This window comes from Pholis gunnellus (assembly GCF_910591455.1).
Source record: "Pholis gunnellus genome assembly, chromosome: 5".
NCBI lineage: Eukaryota > Metazoa > Chordata > Actinopteri > Perciformes > Pholidae > Pholis > Pholis gunnellus.
This window is the reverse complement of record NC_136531.1, coordinates 113,798-130,627: the sequence shown is the minus strand read 5'-3', so window position 1 is coordinate 130,627 and position 16,830 is coordinate 113,798. Positions and strand designations below refer to the sequence as shown.

The following is a 16,830-nucleotide window of genomic DNA, read 5'->3' as shown; positions in this document are numbered from 1 at the left end:
CACCGTGTCCTTATAAACACACCGTGTCTCTATAAACACACCGTGTCTCTATAAACACACCGTGTCCTTATAAACACACCGTGTCCTTATAAACACACCGTGTCTCTATAAACACACCGTGTCCTTATAAACACACCGTGTCTCTATAAACACACCGTGTCTCTATAAACACACCGTGTCTCTATAAACACACCGTGTCCTTATAAACACACCGTGTCCTTATAAACACACCGTGTCTCTATAAACACACCGTGTCCTTATAAACACACCGTGTCCTTATTAACACACCGTGTCCTTATAAACACACCGTGTCCTTATAAACACACCGTGTCTCTATAAACACACCGTGTCCTTATAAACACACCGTGTCTCTATAAACACACCGTGTCTCTATAAACACACCGTGTCCTTATAAACACACCGTGTCCTTATAAACACACCGTGTCTCTATAAACACACCGTGTCCTTATAAACACACCGTGTCCTTATAAACACACCGTGTCTCTATAAACACACCGTGTCCTTATAAACACACCGTGTCCTTATAAACACACCGTGTCCTTATAAACACACCGTGTCCTTATAAACACACCGTGTCCTTATAAACACACCGTGTCTCTATAAACACACCGTGTCTCTATAAACACACCGTGTCTCTATAAACACACCGTGTCTCTATAAACACACCGTGTCCTTATAAACACACCGTGTCCTTATAAACACACCGTGTCTCTATAAACACACCGTGTCCTTATAAACACACCGTGTCCTTATAAACACACCGTGTCTCTATAAACACACCGTGTCTCTATAAACACACCGTGTCCTTATAAACACACCGTGTCCTTATAAACACACCGTGTCCTTATTAACACACCGTGTCCTTATAAACACACCGTGTCCTTATTAACACACCGTGTCCTTATAAACACACCGTGTCTCTATAAACACACCGTGTCCTTATAAACACACCGTGTCCTTATTAACACACCGTGTCCTTATAAACACACCGTGTCCTTATTAACACACCGTGTCCTTATAAACACACCGTGTCTCTATAAACACACCGTGTCCTTATTAACACACCGTGTCCTTATAAACACACCGTGTCCTTATTAACACACCGTGTCTCTATTAACACACCGTGTCCTTATAAACACACCGTGTCCTTATTAACACACCGTGTCCTTATAAACACACCGTGTCCTTATTAACACACCGTGTCCTGATAAACACACCGTGTCCTTATAAACACACCGTGTCTCTATAAACACACCGTGTCCTTATAAACACACCGTGTCTCTATAAACACACCGTGTCTCTATAAACACACCATGTCCTTATAAACACACCGTGTCCTTATAAACACACCGTGTCTCTATAAACACACCGTGTCCTTATTAACACACCGTGTCCTTATAAACACACCGTGTCCTTATAAACACACCGTGTCTCTATTAACACACCGTGTCCTTATAAACACACCGTGTCCTTATTAACACACCGTGTCCTTATAAACACACCGTGTCCTTATAAACACACCGTGTCCTGATAAACACACCGTGTCCTTATAAACACACCGTGTCTCTATAAACACACCGTGTCCTTATAAACACACCGTGTCTCTATAAACACACCGTGTCTCTATAAACACACCGTGTCTCTATAAACACACCATGTCCTTATAAACACACCGTGTCCTTATAAACACACCGTGTCTCTATAAACACACCGTGTCCTTATAAACACACCGTGTCCTTATAAACACACCGTGTCTCTATAAACACACCGTGTCCTTATAAACACACCGTGTCCTTATAAACACACCGTGTCCTTATAAACACACCGTGTCCTTATAAACACACCGTGTCTCTATAAACACACCGTGTCTCTATAAACACACCGTGTCTCTATAAACACACCGTGTCCTTATAAACACACCGTGTCCTTATAAACACACCGTGTCCTTATAAACACACCGTGTCCTTATAAACACACCGTGTCCTTATAAACACACCGTGTCCTTATAAACACACCGTGTCTCTATAAACACACCGTGTCTCTATAAACACACCGTGTCCTTATAAACACACCGTGTCCTTATAAACACACCGTGTCTCTATAAACACACCGTGTCTCTATAAACACACCGTGTCCTTATAAACACACCGTGTCCTTATAAACACACCGTGTCTCTATAAACACACCGTGTCCTTATAAACACACCGTGTCCTTATAAACACACCGTGTCCCCATAAAGCCAGGTAGGTGTGACCGACCTGTGTTCCCAGGGCCTGGATGTCGTGTTCGAAGGTGGTGTGCATCCTCTGGAGCGTCTCCACCGTGTTCTGGTCGCGGCCGACCTCCTCCGGCAGCTTCTTCTGCTTGTCCATGATGCGTCCCAGGATCTCCTTTCCATCGTGGTAGAACTTGTGGAGCTCAAAGGAGGCGGCGAGGATCTGCGTCCGGGTGTCGATGAGCTCCAGCAGGTCGGCCCAGGCCTCGTTCAGCCCGTCCTTCCACTCCGCCACCGTCGCCGCGTCGCCGTGACCGGCGTTGATCAGCTCATCCGCCAGACGGTTGACAGAGTCCACGCGCTCCTGACCGATGTTTCCGGTGTCCCGAGCAAACTCACGGAAACGCTCCTGCAACATCTGAGCACAGGAGGTCAGAGGTCAGAGGTCAGGTGACTAAAGACACGCTCAGGTCGTGGTGGTGGTTGTATGTATATATTAGTGTTGGGCAAGTTAACGCGTTATTATCGTGTTAACGCATTCATTCATTAACGCCGACAATCATTTTATCGCACATTAACGCAGTTTTTATTTTAATTATTAAGCGAACATTTTTAACACAAGAACAGCAGCGAGCGGTGAACAGCTGTTTGTGTGGCGTCACTTCCTGTTTCCTTCCTCTACAGTCCCCTGGGTCCTAAGTCCCTCCACGTACAGCTTCTCATCACCTCTATGTACCAACGTACATTTACAACAAACACCACACATGTTACGCTAATCAGCGTAGCATAGTGTCTGAACAACATACCAACAAATAAATGATTCATTTAAATTATCTTTTAGAGTTTTTAAAGTGTTTAGTTTGTAATATGTATAATAATCATATCATTTAGTTATCACTACTGAGAATTTAACAAACATAAAAACATGACGTAGATAGGTTTCAGGTTTAAGATGTATATTTAAATTCATCTCTGACACACATGAAGATAAAGTTGTGAACACCGGCTGAATATCTATGATCAGAATCATTATAACTGTGTTATAACTGCTGCTGTGTGAAGAGAATCCTGCTGTTAACAAGAACCTGATGAGTTTAAAGTGTTTAAACCAAATGTTATTGACCTTTAGTTCATAGAGCAGCACTTTAACATAGAAGAGCTCAACACACTACTTTAGATTCATTATGAACTTTAACATAACAATGAGATTAATCGCAGAAAAATCATGCGATTAAAAATTGTAATCGTTGCCCAGCACTGATATATTTATAACGCACCGTAACGTGCTCGTAGTCCTGTCCCAGCTCGTGAGACCCGGCCACCACCTCCCGCTCAGCGATCCACTGCTCCAGGTCGTCCACCTCCCGGTTCAGCTGGAAGAGGCGGAGCCTCTCGTCCAATTTGCCCCGCCTCTCCTCTGATAGGTCCTTCAAGCCCGCGTACAGCTTATCCACCTGAGACTGCCGCATGCTGATTCGCTCACTGACACACACACACACACACACACACACACACACACACACACACACACACACACACACACACACACACACACACACACACAGTGTGTGGTCCAGGGTCGTGGGGTGAACTACATATGAATTGATCTGGGTGTCCTCACAGGTGCAGTAAAACTCACCTCTCCGGGTGCCCGTCGGCCACCAGTCCTCTGCTGGTCTTGGACAGCTGGTGGACGGTCTCGGCGTAGTCCTCCACCGCCTGCTCTACGATCTGGTGCTTCTTCTGCATGGTGACGGCGCTCAGCTCGTCCTGGAGAGAACGACGACGCGTTTACAACATCGTACATATCTTTATCCGCTCAGTATTCATCACCTTTATCAGAACCCCCCCACCTTGGCCTTCTCCTCTGACATCATGTACAGCTCCTGCTCGCTCATCCAGGCCTCGGCCTCGGCGGCGTCGAAGTAGTACTGCTGGGCCTGGTGCGCCTCCTCCAGACGGCCGTGGCGAAGCTCCGCCTCCTCCGTCAGCCGCCGCCACAGCTCCTGCAGGTCGTCCAGACGCTGACGGATCACGTCCCCCAGGAGGCTCCGGCTGCGCTGTAGGATGTCGTCAATACGAGGCTGATGACCCTGGATCTCCTTCTGCAGGGTCTGAGGAGGAAGAGAGTCATGACACCGTTATAGTTTACCTGAGCAGAGCCTGAAGGCATCATGACGTCACTGAAGTGACCCTCCGTTGGTTAGCCGTTAGCGGTGCTGCTAACGTTACTAGCTCTCCTCCTGTTGATTTAAACACTGATTGGTTGTTTACAATGTAACATTATCAGAGATCAGAGACTAGAAATGATGTCCTGATCCAGGTCTACAGGACTCTCCGTCTCCGGTTCATCTCACCTGGTTCTTCTTGATGAGCAGCTGGACCGTCTGCAGGTTGTGTCCGTGGTCCGAGGACGTGGCCACGGCCATCCTCTCCTGGACCCACAGCTGGAAGACAAAACACACCCTGAGCCTTCTGCAGGTTTAATACAGAGAGACATTTATACGGTAAGAGACCACTTCACGAGACTCTGGACTCTCTGGGTACGTACGATCTCGTCCTCCACATCTCGGTTGAACTGGTGAACCTCTCTGGACTCCACCAGGAAGTTCTTGCGGTGGCGAAGTGGATCCAGCAGCTCCTGGAACTTCATCTCCACCAGCTGCCTCCGCCCGTCCACCTCGTCAGTGTCCTTCACCTCCTGACCCAGAGCCTTGACCTGGGTCTGCAGCTCCACTACCTCCTTCTGCCGCACCTCTACCTGCTTCTCCAGCATCTACGGGACAACCACAGTACTACTGTTAATACTAGTACTACGTTACATTACAGTCATTTAGCAGACGCTAAATAAGTGTGTTCAACATAGTGTTCAAGAGAACTACTCGTCACCAGAAGTCATGAGTTCATCTCCTTTAAACATCTCAGAGCAGAAACCAGAGCAGACGTACAGAAACACACTAGCATGAACACAACCAGTGCTGAGAGGAAGGCTCAGGGTAGAGCTTCATGAAGAGGTGAGTCTTCAGCCTGATGGAAGATGGGCAGCGACTCTGCTGTCCTGACGTCAGTGGGGAGTTCATTCCACCATCGTGGGGCCAGGACAGAGTACAGAGACCGGGTCCATCGGCCACAGGGACCTCTGAGCGACGGGGAACCGATCGCCCCGAGGCAGCAGAGCCAAGTGGTCGGGGGGGTGTAGGGCTAGACCATGGCCTGGAGACAGGAAGGAGCTGTTCCTTTCACTGCCCTGTAGGCTAGCACCAGAGTCTGAACCTGTAGACTAGCACCAGAGTCTGAACCTGTAGGCTAGCACCAGAGTCTGAACCTGTAGACTAGCACCAGAGTCTGAACCTGTAGACTAGCACCAGAGTCTGAACCTGTAGACTAGCACCAGAGTCTGAACCTGTAGGCTATCACCAGAGTCTGAACCTGTAGACTAGCACCAGAGTCTGAACCTGTAGGCTATCACCAGAGTCTGAACCTGTAGACTAGCACCAGAGTCTGAACCTGGATGAGAGCTCTTACAGGGAGCCGGTGTAGAGCACGGAGAAGGGAGGTTGTGGGAGAACTTCCCACACAACCAGAGCTTTGAAGTTCAAGCTTTGAAGCTACGCTTATCAGTGATGAAAGAAGTACTTGTACCCTGCATTATTATCACAGAGTTAAATACTAATACCTGAATCTGTAAATGTAGGCAGCAGAAGTATAAAGTGGTGTATTTCTTCCACTGCTAGTACTGCATCTTGTCTCAGTACTAGCAGTACTACATGCGAGCGTACCTGTTGTTTCTTCAGCAGGATGTTGACGGAGGTCAGGTCTTTGCCGTAGTCGTCGGACTGGATCTGACCCTCCAGGCCTCCCATCCACTTGTCCAGGTCGGCGCAGCTCTGAGTGAACAGCTCGGCCTTGTTGGCGTCGAACAGACACTGAGCTTTGGTCTGCGTGGTCGACTCTAGCTCCTCCCACATGGCGTGCAGTGCCGCCATCTTCTCCTTCACCACCGCCTCCGTCTCCGGCTTCTCAGACACCAGCAGCATCCCGTCCTACAGCCACACAAACAAAAACACTCTGTCCACTTCTGTATATAAACATATATATACACTACTACTGTTGTGTCCAACGAGTCAGAGTTAAGACCCTCCGTACCTTCTGGATCTTGTCCAGCCACTCTTTGTTGGACTGCAGTTCGGCCATGAAGGCCTGGTGCTTCAGCCACTTGCTGTGCAGGTTCCTGGCCTCGTCGTAGGTCATATCCTGAGCCGTGAGCATCTTCTCATTGATCCACAGAGACAGCTGGACACAAACACTGAATGTTAGTTATATCACTGAAGTCCAAAAGGTTCATCCTGGGATCAATACATTTCTATCATCTTCTGGACAAAACCAATGAGACTTACCTCCTGGCAGTCCTGCAGGAACTTCTGCAGATCTCTGTTGTCCTTCAGTCTCATCAGCAGCTCCACTGCAGCCTCCCGGTTCTTCTTGTGTCTGAAACATGGAGGACGAGGTCAGATCAACACGGGGGTTCTACAATCATCAACAATCAGGCAACAAATTCTCCTACCTATAGGAAAAGTAACAGGAAGTCACCATAGCAAAAAACAGAAATAATCCACTCTGACCAATGCCGTTATGGAGAGTAATGCACTGGGAGGGTTACTTTAACTCATAAAAGTATGAACTTGTAGAGAACTCTTTCTAAAAATGGTCCAATTAACTCTGAAATGTCTGAAAAGTGATCTGAAGCTGATGGCCACCTGTCGTCGATGGAGGCGACTCTCTCCTGGATGCGTTCGGCGTTGATGTTTCCGTCGCTGGCCAGCCGCCTGCCGGCCTCCACCACGCCGTTGATCTTGTCTTCGTTGGCGTCCATGGTGGTCATGAAATCCTCCTGCTTCTTGATGGCGGCCTCGGCACCCTCGAGAGTGGTGGGCATCTCGGTGTGAGCCAGGACGTACTCCTGTGGGGGGGCAAGAACACCGGGTTCAGTACCACTACAGGTCCGTTTGTGGGACAGTAACAGTAGCAGGGGAATGTTTATGTAAGGATGACCCTTGAGGTCATCATTAAATGATAAGGGTTCATCTTCTGGATATCTGTACCTATCTGTGTTGCTGGTCCTCTGAGGACCTGCATATCCATGCAAATCAGGAAAATACAGGAGTCCTGAGCTGGTTGAATAGATTGATTTGGACAAAGTGATCTGCTCTGATACAGAGACCAGAAAACATCAATAACAATGTCAAAATGTGGGTTCTTTTTAGAGTGTCACTTTGTTTTCAGATCAGGTTCTTTGGTCACCTGCATTACTAGAATGGGTCCAATCCTGATCCACGTTAACCCCATGACATTAAAAGACACTCGACTGCAGTGAATCTCTTTGTGTTTACCTGGTTGTTGAGGAAGGCCTCTGCCTGCTTGGTGTCCCTGAGAAACAGCTGATAGGCATGAGACTGGGACAGCAGGTTCTGTCTGTTCTCCCACATCTTGTGCAGTTCGTTCCAGCCAGTGTCGAGCGCCTGAAGCCTCTGTCGAAGGAACATGTACTGCGCGTCCGTCTGGCCCCGTGTCACCATGTCCCCCATGTCCCGCATCTTCTGGTAGTCCTCTTCGTAGTTCCGGATCTCGTTCTTGATGCCTTCGTGCTGGGCCATGAGCTTCTCGGCCTCAGCCAGAGTGTTGGGCATGTCCTCGGAGGCGATGGCCGTCTGAGTGCGAGACAGCCAGGACTGGAAGTCGTCCAACTCTCGCAGGAACTGCTGCAGCTTCCTGGCCTCGCCCAATGACTCCTCGCGGTTCTTCAGAGTGTTCTTCATTTCCTCCCAGACGGCGGTGATCTCAGCCAGACGGCCTGTGATGGCCTTTGCCTGGTCGGGGTGTTCCTCAGCCAGCCGCTGGGCCTCGCCTTGCAGATCGCCCAGTTTGTCCTCGATGGCAGCCAGGTCGCGCTCCATACCGGTCAGTTTGCGCTGCAGGGCCATGACCCCAGTGAGGTCGTTACCCAGCTCCTGGGTGGACTCGATGACCTTGGTCTTCTCTTTGATCCAGGACTTTGTCTCGTTGCAGTCGAGGTGGTAGTTCTGCACACCCAGTGCCGAGTTCAGGGACTCTTTTTTCTGGTCCACCAGATCTCGGAACTGGCTCCACCTAGAAGTAGAGGAGAGGATACCATCACACCAACACTTTCATGGTGTTTACAAACAGACTTTGTTGCATCTTTGTAGTCTGTTTTGCTATTCCAAGACAACTGATTATTACATGTTATATCTGTTTGTACCTGTTGTTGAGTTTGTCCTGCTGGGTCTTGATGTCTTTTTCACTCGGGTGACCATTGTGCATCAGCTGCCGGGCGATCTGGTTTACCACAGCAACACGAGATGCCTGGTTATTCATCTCCGGCTCCAGACTCTCAAACCTGCCAAAGACACAGTCCACATGAATACAGTGCTGGCTGAAAGAGGTGGACAGTGCCAAACATGTATGCAGAATCTTGTAGTCCTACCTGTGCTGTATGACCTCAAGGTCCTCCAGTTTCTCAGGGATCTCCATGCTGTTCAGCCACTGCTCCTTCTCGTCGATCCAAACCTCACAGGCGTTGGCCTCACTGAACATCTTGTAGAGTGCCAGAGCATCGTGCAGTGCCTGCTTCCTCAGCTTCGTCAGTTCTGTCACCTCCTTGTGGCGCTCCTCGATGCCGGCCAGACGTCCACGCACCTCCTCTGACTCGGCCTCCTCTTGAGGCAGTAAGGCAGCCTGCTCGTGGAGTGAGTCAATGACCGGTCGGTAGCTGGCCACCTCCGCGGCCGCGTCCTTGTGCTTCCTGAAGAGAGCCTGGGTAGAGAATTCGTCGTGGCCCGTCTCTCCGCTGGAGACGATTCGCAGGGCATCCAGTGTCCAGGCGTCCACATCATCTGCATCGACCTGGAACTGGTGCAGTGCCAGAGCCTCCTCCAGCCTCTTTCTTCTCGCCGCCGCCAGCTGCTCCAGCGCCGCCCACTGAGCCTGCAGGTCATCGATACGTTCCTGGATCTTGGTGGCGGCGAAGTGGTCGGTCTGCACCATGGCCTGGCCCTCTGCGATGGTGTGCTTGAGGTGGCCGGCGCGGCCGCTCATCTCATCCTCCAGGGCGCGCTGCTGGCTGAGGAGGCGTAGTGCCCCCGTCAGGTCCTTGCCGTGCTCGACAGATGACAGGATCTGCTCCTTCTCACGGATCCAGCCTTCCTCTTCGGCCATCTCCCAGAAGAACTTCCAGAGACGGCGGGACTCCTCAAGGCGGGCGCGGCGCTCAGCGGCGAGCTGGGTCAGCTCCTGGTAGCAGAACTCCAGGTGGGAGACCCGGTCCTGGATGACCTGAGGGTCACAGGGCTTGTAGCCTGGACAATAACCCACATTATTATCAGCACTTAACTGATTTAGTTCTTGTATTTAAGTTCTGAAGTAATCTAGACTTTATGCTGCTGCCACAAATAACTAGAGAAATAAGCTGTCACTGTTTAACCTTATCAAAGTAAAATGCCTGACTAATTTCCCTGCACCTTGTTAGAAAATCATTTGTAAAAAACAGAACACAAAACAACTGATGAATAAAAAACGACATCTAATTTAGACAGAATGTTTCAGATCACGCTGCTCACCGTCGTCGTTGACGGAGTACTTGGTGGCGTTGGTGCCGACTGCCTTCACCCGGTCAGCCTGGATGGCGATGTCAGCCTCAACCAGGACGTGTTTCTGCAGCAGGTCCTCCACACCTAATAGATGCTTCCCATAATCCTGAGACAGCAACAACATCTGGAAACCAAAAGACAGACAGACACAGAAGACCAATAGTTAGGGTTCCTCCTCGAATTCAAAGATTAGAAGAGAAACGCTTTAGGAAGCTAACAGTTACTTCCCGTTTCTGGCCCCTCTCTGTGATGAAGAAATTAAAGTGATCTCCATCTTCTCCATGTTTGGGGTTTGTTTCATCATCGTACCTTCATCTCGTCCATCCAGTCCATGATGTAGAGCATCTCCTGGAAGACTCTCTGCAGGCCCAGGTTCATCTCCAGTCTCTGTCTGCGGGCCTTCAGCAGCTCCAGCAGGTACTCCCACAGCCGGATCACGTTGTCCTTCCTGGCCGTGATACGTTTGATGTCGTGGTAGTGCTCCACATCCAGCTCCTTCGCTACGGAGACCACGGCCTGGACGCGCTCCTCGTACGCCGCGATGTCCGTCTCAATGGCCTCGTGCTTCTTGTTGCCCGCCTCAACGGCCTGAAGGTCGAAACCAAAGTTGTCCTGGAGAGAGAAAGGAGGCAGCAGTGCACCCATGAAACAAAACACATGCAGTTCAATTTCTTTAGTTGCAGTTGACGCTAACGTGGAGCATCACCTGGATGCGTCTTCTTACCTGTGACACCAGTCTCTGGTTCTCACTGAGCCAGGTCTCTCTCATGGCCGCCTTGCGGTCGAAGCGTCTGGCGAGTTGTTCCAGTTTCTCCTGACGAATCAGCTCCATCCTCAGAGCCAGCTCCCTCTCATGCTCCGCCTTCTCCAGTCGCTCCCAGGCCTGACGGCGAAAAACATCATCACCATCAAACACTTCTCCACAAAGAGAGCTGGGAGCTGGTGAAGCAGAAGCTGCCTACATGAACTACTGCAGCAACAAAACAGTCCTCAAACCTCAGTCCCTGTGAGCCTGGTTCAGGGTTTGAAAAGCTTTGTCTTGAGTCTACAAATTCCTATATGGAAACCAAATAGAATGTCTTATCGAGTCAAAGTCAAAGATACTTAACCAAAGATTGAGGTAAGATCTGTAAGCAGAATGTCTTGGCTGAAACACTACATGAGTAGCATTAGATATTAAACGATTAAATATGTATTGAAATGTTTAAATAACAGACACATTAATTAGACAACAGCCATGTTTCATTTCAGCCTTTTAAAAAGTTATTTTCAGAATTAACTTTAATCATCTTCAGCTGATTTGATGAGAAATAAAATATCAAACAAGACATTTGTTTAGTGAAACTAATGATTTTCTTTATATCTGTCAATTATATCATTGATTAATCAATGAATCATTTGTCATTAAAGTGTCGGAAACACAGAGTAAACTGAAGGTGTTTTTTATTACACATTCATGACTGGAGGTGGAGCAGCTCTCACCTTGTTGATATCTGAGATGAGTTTTCCCTCTCGGGGCATGTAGACCTTCTGGTTGTTGGCTCTCATCTTACTCTGGATGGTGAAGAGAAGAACCTCCAGGTTTCCCTTCTCTGTGAACCTGAAGACGGACAAGAGAGACATAAGTTCTCAGTTAGTTTGTGGAGTTCTGAAATGTTTTGTTTGATCAAACTACAAGCTGAAGGTTCTGACTTTGGGGGTTTCTCCACGGTTCGGTAGGTGTTGAAGGCCTGAAGCTGCTGCTGGACTCCGACCAGAGCGTTGGCAAACCTCCTGTTGTTGAGGATGATGATGGTCTGTTCGATCCACTCCAGCAGGTCTGAGGCCAGAGACTCGTACTTCTCGATCATCTTCTCCGTCTCGATGGCGTTATCCAACACCTGGACAAAGAAACAAAGATGTTTGACTCTGTCTGAACATCAGAACAAACTGGCTGCTGTATTATGGTTAGAAATGATTATTTCTAATATTGATCTGGTGAATACAATATAATATTATAAATAAATGTTTGTTGGTGTTTGAATCTGTTTTCTGACCTTTCCGATGCGTTTGCCCTCCACCTTTAGAGCTTTCATCTTGGAGAAGTAGTGGTAATACGTCACCACGTAGGTGATGACGGATTTCTCATCAGGATGGTCCACGCTGATATCTGCAACACAAAATGTAAAACCAGATGTGTGTTTCAGGTCAAGTCTAGTTAAACTGGTTGTCTCAGGTCAGGTTTAGTTAAACTTGTGTTTTAGGTCAGGTTTAAATCATTTGGTTGTGTTTCAGGTCAGGTTTAGTTAAACTGGTTGTGTTTCAGGTCAGGTTTAGTTAAACTGTATGTGTTTTAGGTCAGGTTTAGTTGAACTGGTTGTGTTTTAGGTCAGGTTTAGTTGAACTGGTTGTGTTTCAGGTCAGGTTTAGTTAAACTGGTTGTGTTTTAGGTCAGGTTTAGTTAAACCGGTCCAGTAGGTTACCCTCTGGATCCAGCAGCTTGGTGAGGCCCAGGTGTTGCTCTGCCAGGTTGAAAGCGTTCTGCAGGTTGTGGTGAGCGTTGGACTTCTTCAGTTTGTCGAAATCTATCAGGTCGGATCTGAAAGTGAGAAACAACTTTATTTATCAGCTGGAAATGGTTTAAAGTGATGATGATGATGATGATGATGATGATGATGATGATGATGATGATGATGATGATGATGATGATGATGATGATGATGATGATGATGATGAAGAGGTTACCTGTGCTTGTGGATGAGAGCGTTGAAGGCCATGCCGTCTCTCCAGCTGGTGCTGAAGTTGTGGATGTTCACGTTGGGATATCTGAAGAAACAATGTCAGAGTAAACACACCAAACATGGTCGAAGTATCAGGAGTACTCAATAGTAGTAGTAGTAGTAGAAATAACAGTAGTATAAATACAGGTACTCACCCCGCTGTCTTCATCTGACACCAGAGCAGCAGAGCGTCTTTAGCTGATCTCTTCTCTTTGTTGTCTTCAGTCTCCACTCTGATGTCCTGAATCTGAGACACAACACATCACAGTCACACCTCCACCTGTCTGTTGTTTACAGGTGAGTACCCTAACCTCCACCTGTCTGTTGTTTACAGGTGAGTACCCTAACCTCCACCTGTCTGTTGTTTACAGGTGAGTACCCTAACCTCCACCTGTCTGGTTTTTATCCACTGAGTACCCTAACCTCCACCTGTCTGGTGTTTAGAGGTGAGTACCCTAACCTCCACCTGTCTGTTGTTTACAGGTGAGTACACTAACCTCCACCTGTCTGGTGTTTACAGGTGAGTACCCTAACCTCCACCTGTCTGGTGTTTACAGGTGAGTACACTAACCTCCACCTGTCTGGTGTTTACAGGTGAGTACCCTAACCTCCACCTGTCTGGTGTTTACAGGTGAGTACCCTAACCTCCACCTGTCTGTTGTTTACAGGTGAGTACACTAACCTCCACCTGTCTGGTGTTTACAGGTGAGTACCCTAACCTCCACCTGTCTGGTGTTTACAGGTGAGTACCCTAACCTCCACCTGTCTGGTGTTTACAGGTGAGTACACTAACCTCCACCTGTCTGGTGTTTACAGGTGAGTACCCTAACCTCCACCTGTCTGGTGTTTACAGGTGAGTACCCTAACCTCCACCTGTCTGGTTTTTATCCACTGAGTACCCTAACCTCCACCTGTCTGGTGTTTACAGGTGAGTACCCTAACCTCCACCTGTCTGGTGTTTACAGGTGAGTACACTAACCTCCACCTGTCTGGTGTTTACAGGTGAGTACACTAACCTCCACCTGTCTGTTGTTTACAGGTGAGTACACTAACCTCCACCTGTCTGTTTTTTATCCACTGAGTACCCTAACCTCCACCTGTCTGTTGTTTACAGGTGAGTACACTAACCTCCACCTGTCTGGTGTTTACAGGTGAGTACCCTAACCTCCACCTGTCTGGTGTTTACAGGTGAGTACACTAACCTCCACCTGTCTGGTGTTTACAGGTGAGTACACTAACCTCCACCTGTCTGTTGTTTACAGGTGAGTACCCTAACCTCCACCTGTCTGGTTTTTATCCACTGAGTACCCTAACCTCCACCTGTCTGTTGTTTACAGGTGAGTACACTAACCTCCACCTGTCTGGTGTTTACAGGTGAGTACACTAACCTCCACCTGTCTGTTGTTTACAGGTGAGTACACTAACCTCCACCTGTCTGGTGTTTACAGGTGAGTACCCTAACCTCCACCTGTCTGGTTTTTATCCACTGAGTACCCTAACCTCCACCTGTCTGTTGTTTACAGGTGAGTACACTAACCTCCACCTGTCTGGTGTTTACAGGTGAGTACCCTAACCTCCACCTGTCTGGTGTTTACAGGTGAGTACACTAACCTCCACCTGTCTGGTGTTTACAGGTGAGTACACTAACCTCCACCTGTCTGTTGTTTACAGGTGAGTACCCTAACCTCCACCTGTCTGGTTTTTATCCACTGAGTACCCTAACCTCCACCTGTCTGTTGTTTACAGGTGAGTACACTAACCTCCACCTGTCTGGTGTTTACAGGTGAGTACACTAACCTCCACCTGTCTGTTGTTTACAGGTGAGTACACTAACCTCCACCTGTCTGGTGTTTACAGGTGAGTACCCTAACCTCCACCTGTCTGGTTTTTATCCACTGAGTACCCTAACCTCCACCTGTCTGTTGTTTACAGGTGAGTACACTAACCTCCACCTGTCTGGTGTTTACAGGTGAGTACCCTAACCTCCAGCTGTCTGGTGTTTACAGGTGAGTACCCTAACCTCCACCTGTCTGGTTTTTATCCACTGAGTACCCTAACCTCCACCTGTCTGGTGTTTACAGGTGAGTACCCTAACCTCCACCTGTCTGGTTTTTATCCACTGAGTACCCTAACCTCCACCTGTCTGGTTTTTATCCACTGAGTACCCTAACCTCCACCTGTCTGGTTTTTATCCACTGAGTACCCTAACCTCCACCTGTCTGTTGTTTACAGGTGAGTACACTAACCTCCATCTGTCTGGTGTTTACAGGTGAGTACACTAACCTCCACCTGTCTGGTGTTTACAGGTGAGTACCCTAACCTCCACCTGTCTGGTGTTTACAGGTGAGTACACTAACCTCCACCTGTCTGGTGTTTACAGGTGAGTACACTAACCTCCACCTGTCTGTTGTTTACAGGTGAGTACCCTAACCTCCACCTGTCTGGTTTTTATCCACTGAGTACCCTAACCTCCACCTGTCTGTTGTTTACAGGTGAGTACACTAACCTCCACCTGTCTGGTGTTTACAGGTGAGTACACTAACCTCCACCTGTCTGTTGTTTACAGGTGAGTACACTAACCTCCACCTGTCTGGTGTTTACAGGTGAGTACCCTAACCTCCACCTGTCTGTTGTTTACAGGTGAGTACACTAACCTCCACCTGTCTGGTGTTTACAGGTGAGTACACTAACCTCCACCTGTCTGGTGTTTACAGGTGAGTACACTAACCTCCACCTGTCTGGTGTTTACAGGTGAGTACCCTAACCTCCACCTGTCTGGTTTTTATCCACTGAGTACCCTAACCTCCACCTGTCTGTTGTTTACAGGTGAGTACACTAACCTCCACCTGTCTGGTGTTTACAGGTGAGTACACTAACCTCCACCTGTCTGGTGTTTACAGGTGAGTACCCTAACCTCCACCTGTCTGGTTTTTATCCACTGAGTACCCTAACCTCCACCTGTCTGTTGTTTACAGGTGAGTACACTAACCTCCACCTGTCTGGTGTTTACAGGTGAGTACACTAACCTCCACCTGTCTGTTGTTTATAGGTGAGTACACTAACCTCCACCTGTCTGGTGTTTACAGGTGAGTACCCTAACCTCCACCTGTCTGGTTTTTATCCACTGAGTACCCTAACCTCCACCTGTCTGGTTTTTATCCACTGAGTACCCTAACCTCCACCTGTCTGGTTTTTATCCACTGAGTACCCTAACCTCCACCTGTCTGTTGTTTACAGGTGAGTACACTAACCTCCACCTGTCTGGTGTTTACAGGTGAGTACACTAACCTCCACCTGTCTGGTGTTTACAGGTGAGTACCCTAACCTCCACCTGTCTGGTGTTTACAGGTGAGTACACTAACCTCCACCTGTCTGGTGTTTACAGGTGAGTACACTATCCTCCACCTGTCTGTTGTTTACAGGTGAGTACCCTAACCTCCACCTGTCTGGTTTTTATCCACTGAGTACCCTAACCTCCACCTGTCTGTTGTTTACAGGTGAGTACACTAACCTCCACCTGTCTGGTGTTTACAGGTGAGTACACTAACCTCCACCTGTCTGTTGTTTACAGGTGAGTACACTAACCTCCACCTGTCTGGTGTTTACAGGTGAGTACCCTAACCTCCACCTGTCTGTTGTTTACAGGTGAGTACACTAACCTCCACCTGTCTGGTGTTTACAGGTGAGTACACTAACCTCCACCTGTCTGGTGTTTACAGGTGAGTACACTAACCTCCACCTGTCTGGTGTTTACAGGTGAGTACCCTAACCTCCACCTGTCTGGTTTTTATCCACTGAGTACCCTAACCTCCACCTGTCTGTTGTTTACAGGTGAGTACACTAACCTCCACCTGTCTGGTGTTTACAGGTGAGTACACTAACCTCCACCTGTCTGGTGTTTACAGGTGAGTACCCTAACCTCCACCTGTCTGGTTTTTATCCACTGAGTACCCTAACCTCCACCTGTCTGTTGTTTACAGGTGAGTACACTAACCTCCACCTGTCTGTTGTTTACAGGTGAGTACACTAACCTCCACCTGTCTGGTGTTTACAGGTGAGTACCCTAACCTCCACCTGTCTGGTTTTTATCCACTGAGTACCCTAACCTCCACCTGTCTGTTGTTTACAGGTGAGTACACTAACCTCCACCTGTCTGGTGTTTACAGGTGAG

The 16,830-nt window shown here is 48.3% G+C and overlaps 1 protein-coding gene across 1 annotated transcript in view; it reads right to left on the bottom strand.

Moving 5' to 3' along the window:
• Positions 1-16,830, bottom strand: part of LOC306696054 (spectrin beta chain, non-erythrocytic 1-like) — a 38,342-nt gene that overhangs the window by 6,514 nt on the left and 14,998 nt on the right. Inside the window, exons 5-26 of the mRNA XM_079159542.1 lie at positions 12,815-12,906; positions 12,625-12,705; positions 12,363-12,478; positions 11,937-12,049; positions 11,593-11,780; positions 11,383-11,500; positions 10,625-10,783; positions 10,210-10,512; positions 9,871-10,024; positions 8,739-9,609; positions 8,514-8,651; positions 7,627-8,383; positions 6,994-7,196; positions 6,634-6,724; positions 6,383-6,529; positions 6,016-6,279; positions 4,788-5,012; positions 4,594-4,683; positions 4,090-4,350; positions 3,876-4,006; positions 3,514-3,718; positions 2,280-2,654 (exon numbers count right to left, since the gene is read on the bottom strand). Of these exons, the coding sequence (XP_079015668.1) occupies positions 2,280-2,654; positions 3,514-3,718; positions 3,876-4,006; positions 4,090-4,350; positions 4,594-4,683; positions 4,788-5,012; positions 6,016-6,279; positions 6,383-6,529; positions 6,634-6,724; positions 6,994-7,196; positions 7,627-8,383; positions 8,514-8,651; positions 8,739-9,609; positions 9,871-10,024; positions 10,210-10,512; positions 10,625-10,783; positions 11,383-11,500; positions 11,593-11,780; positions 11,937-12,049; positions 12,363-12,478; positions 12,625-12,705; positions 12,815-12,906 (5,082 nt within the window). The remainder of the gene's footprint in view (positions 1-2,279; positions 2,655-3,513; positions 3,719-3,875; positions 4,007-4,089; positions 4,351-4,593; positions 4,684-4,787; positions 5,013-6,015; positions 6,280-6,382; positions 6,530-6,633; positions 6,725-6,993; positions 7,197-7,626; positions 8,384-8,513; positions 8,652-8,738; positions 9,610-9,870; positions 10,025-10,209; positions 10,513-10,624; positions 10,784-11,382; positions 11,501-11,592; positions 11,781-11,936; positions 12,050-12,362; positions 12,479-12,624; positions 12,706-12,814; positions 12,907-16,830) is intronic.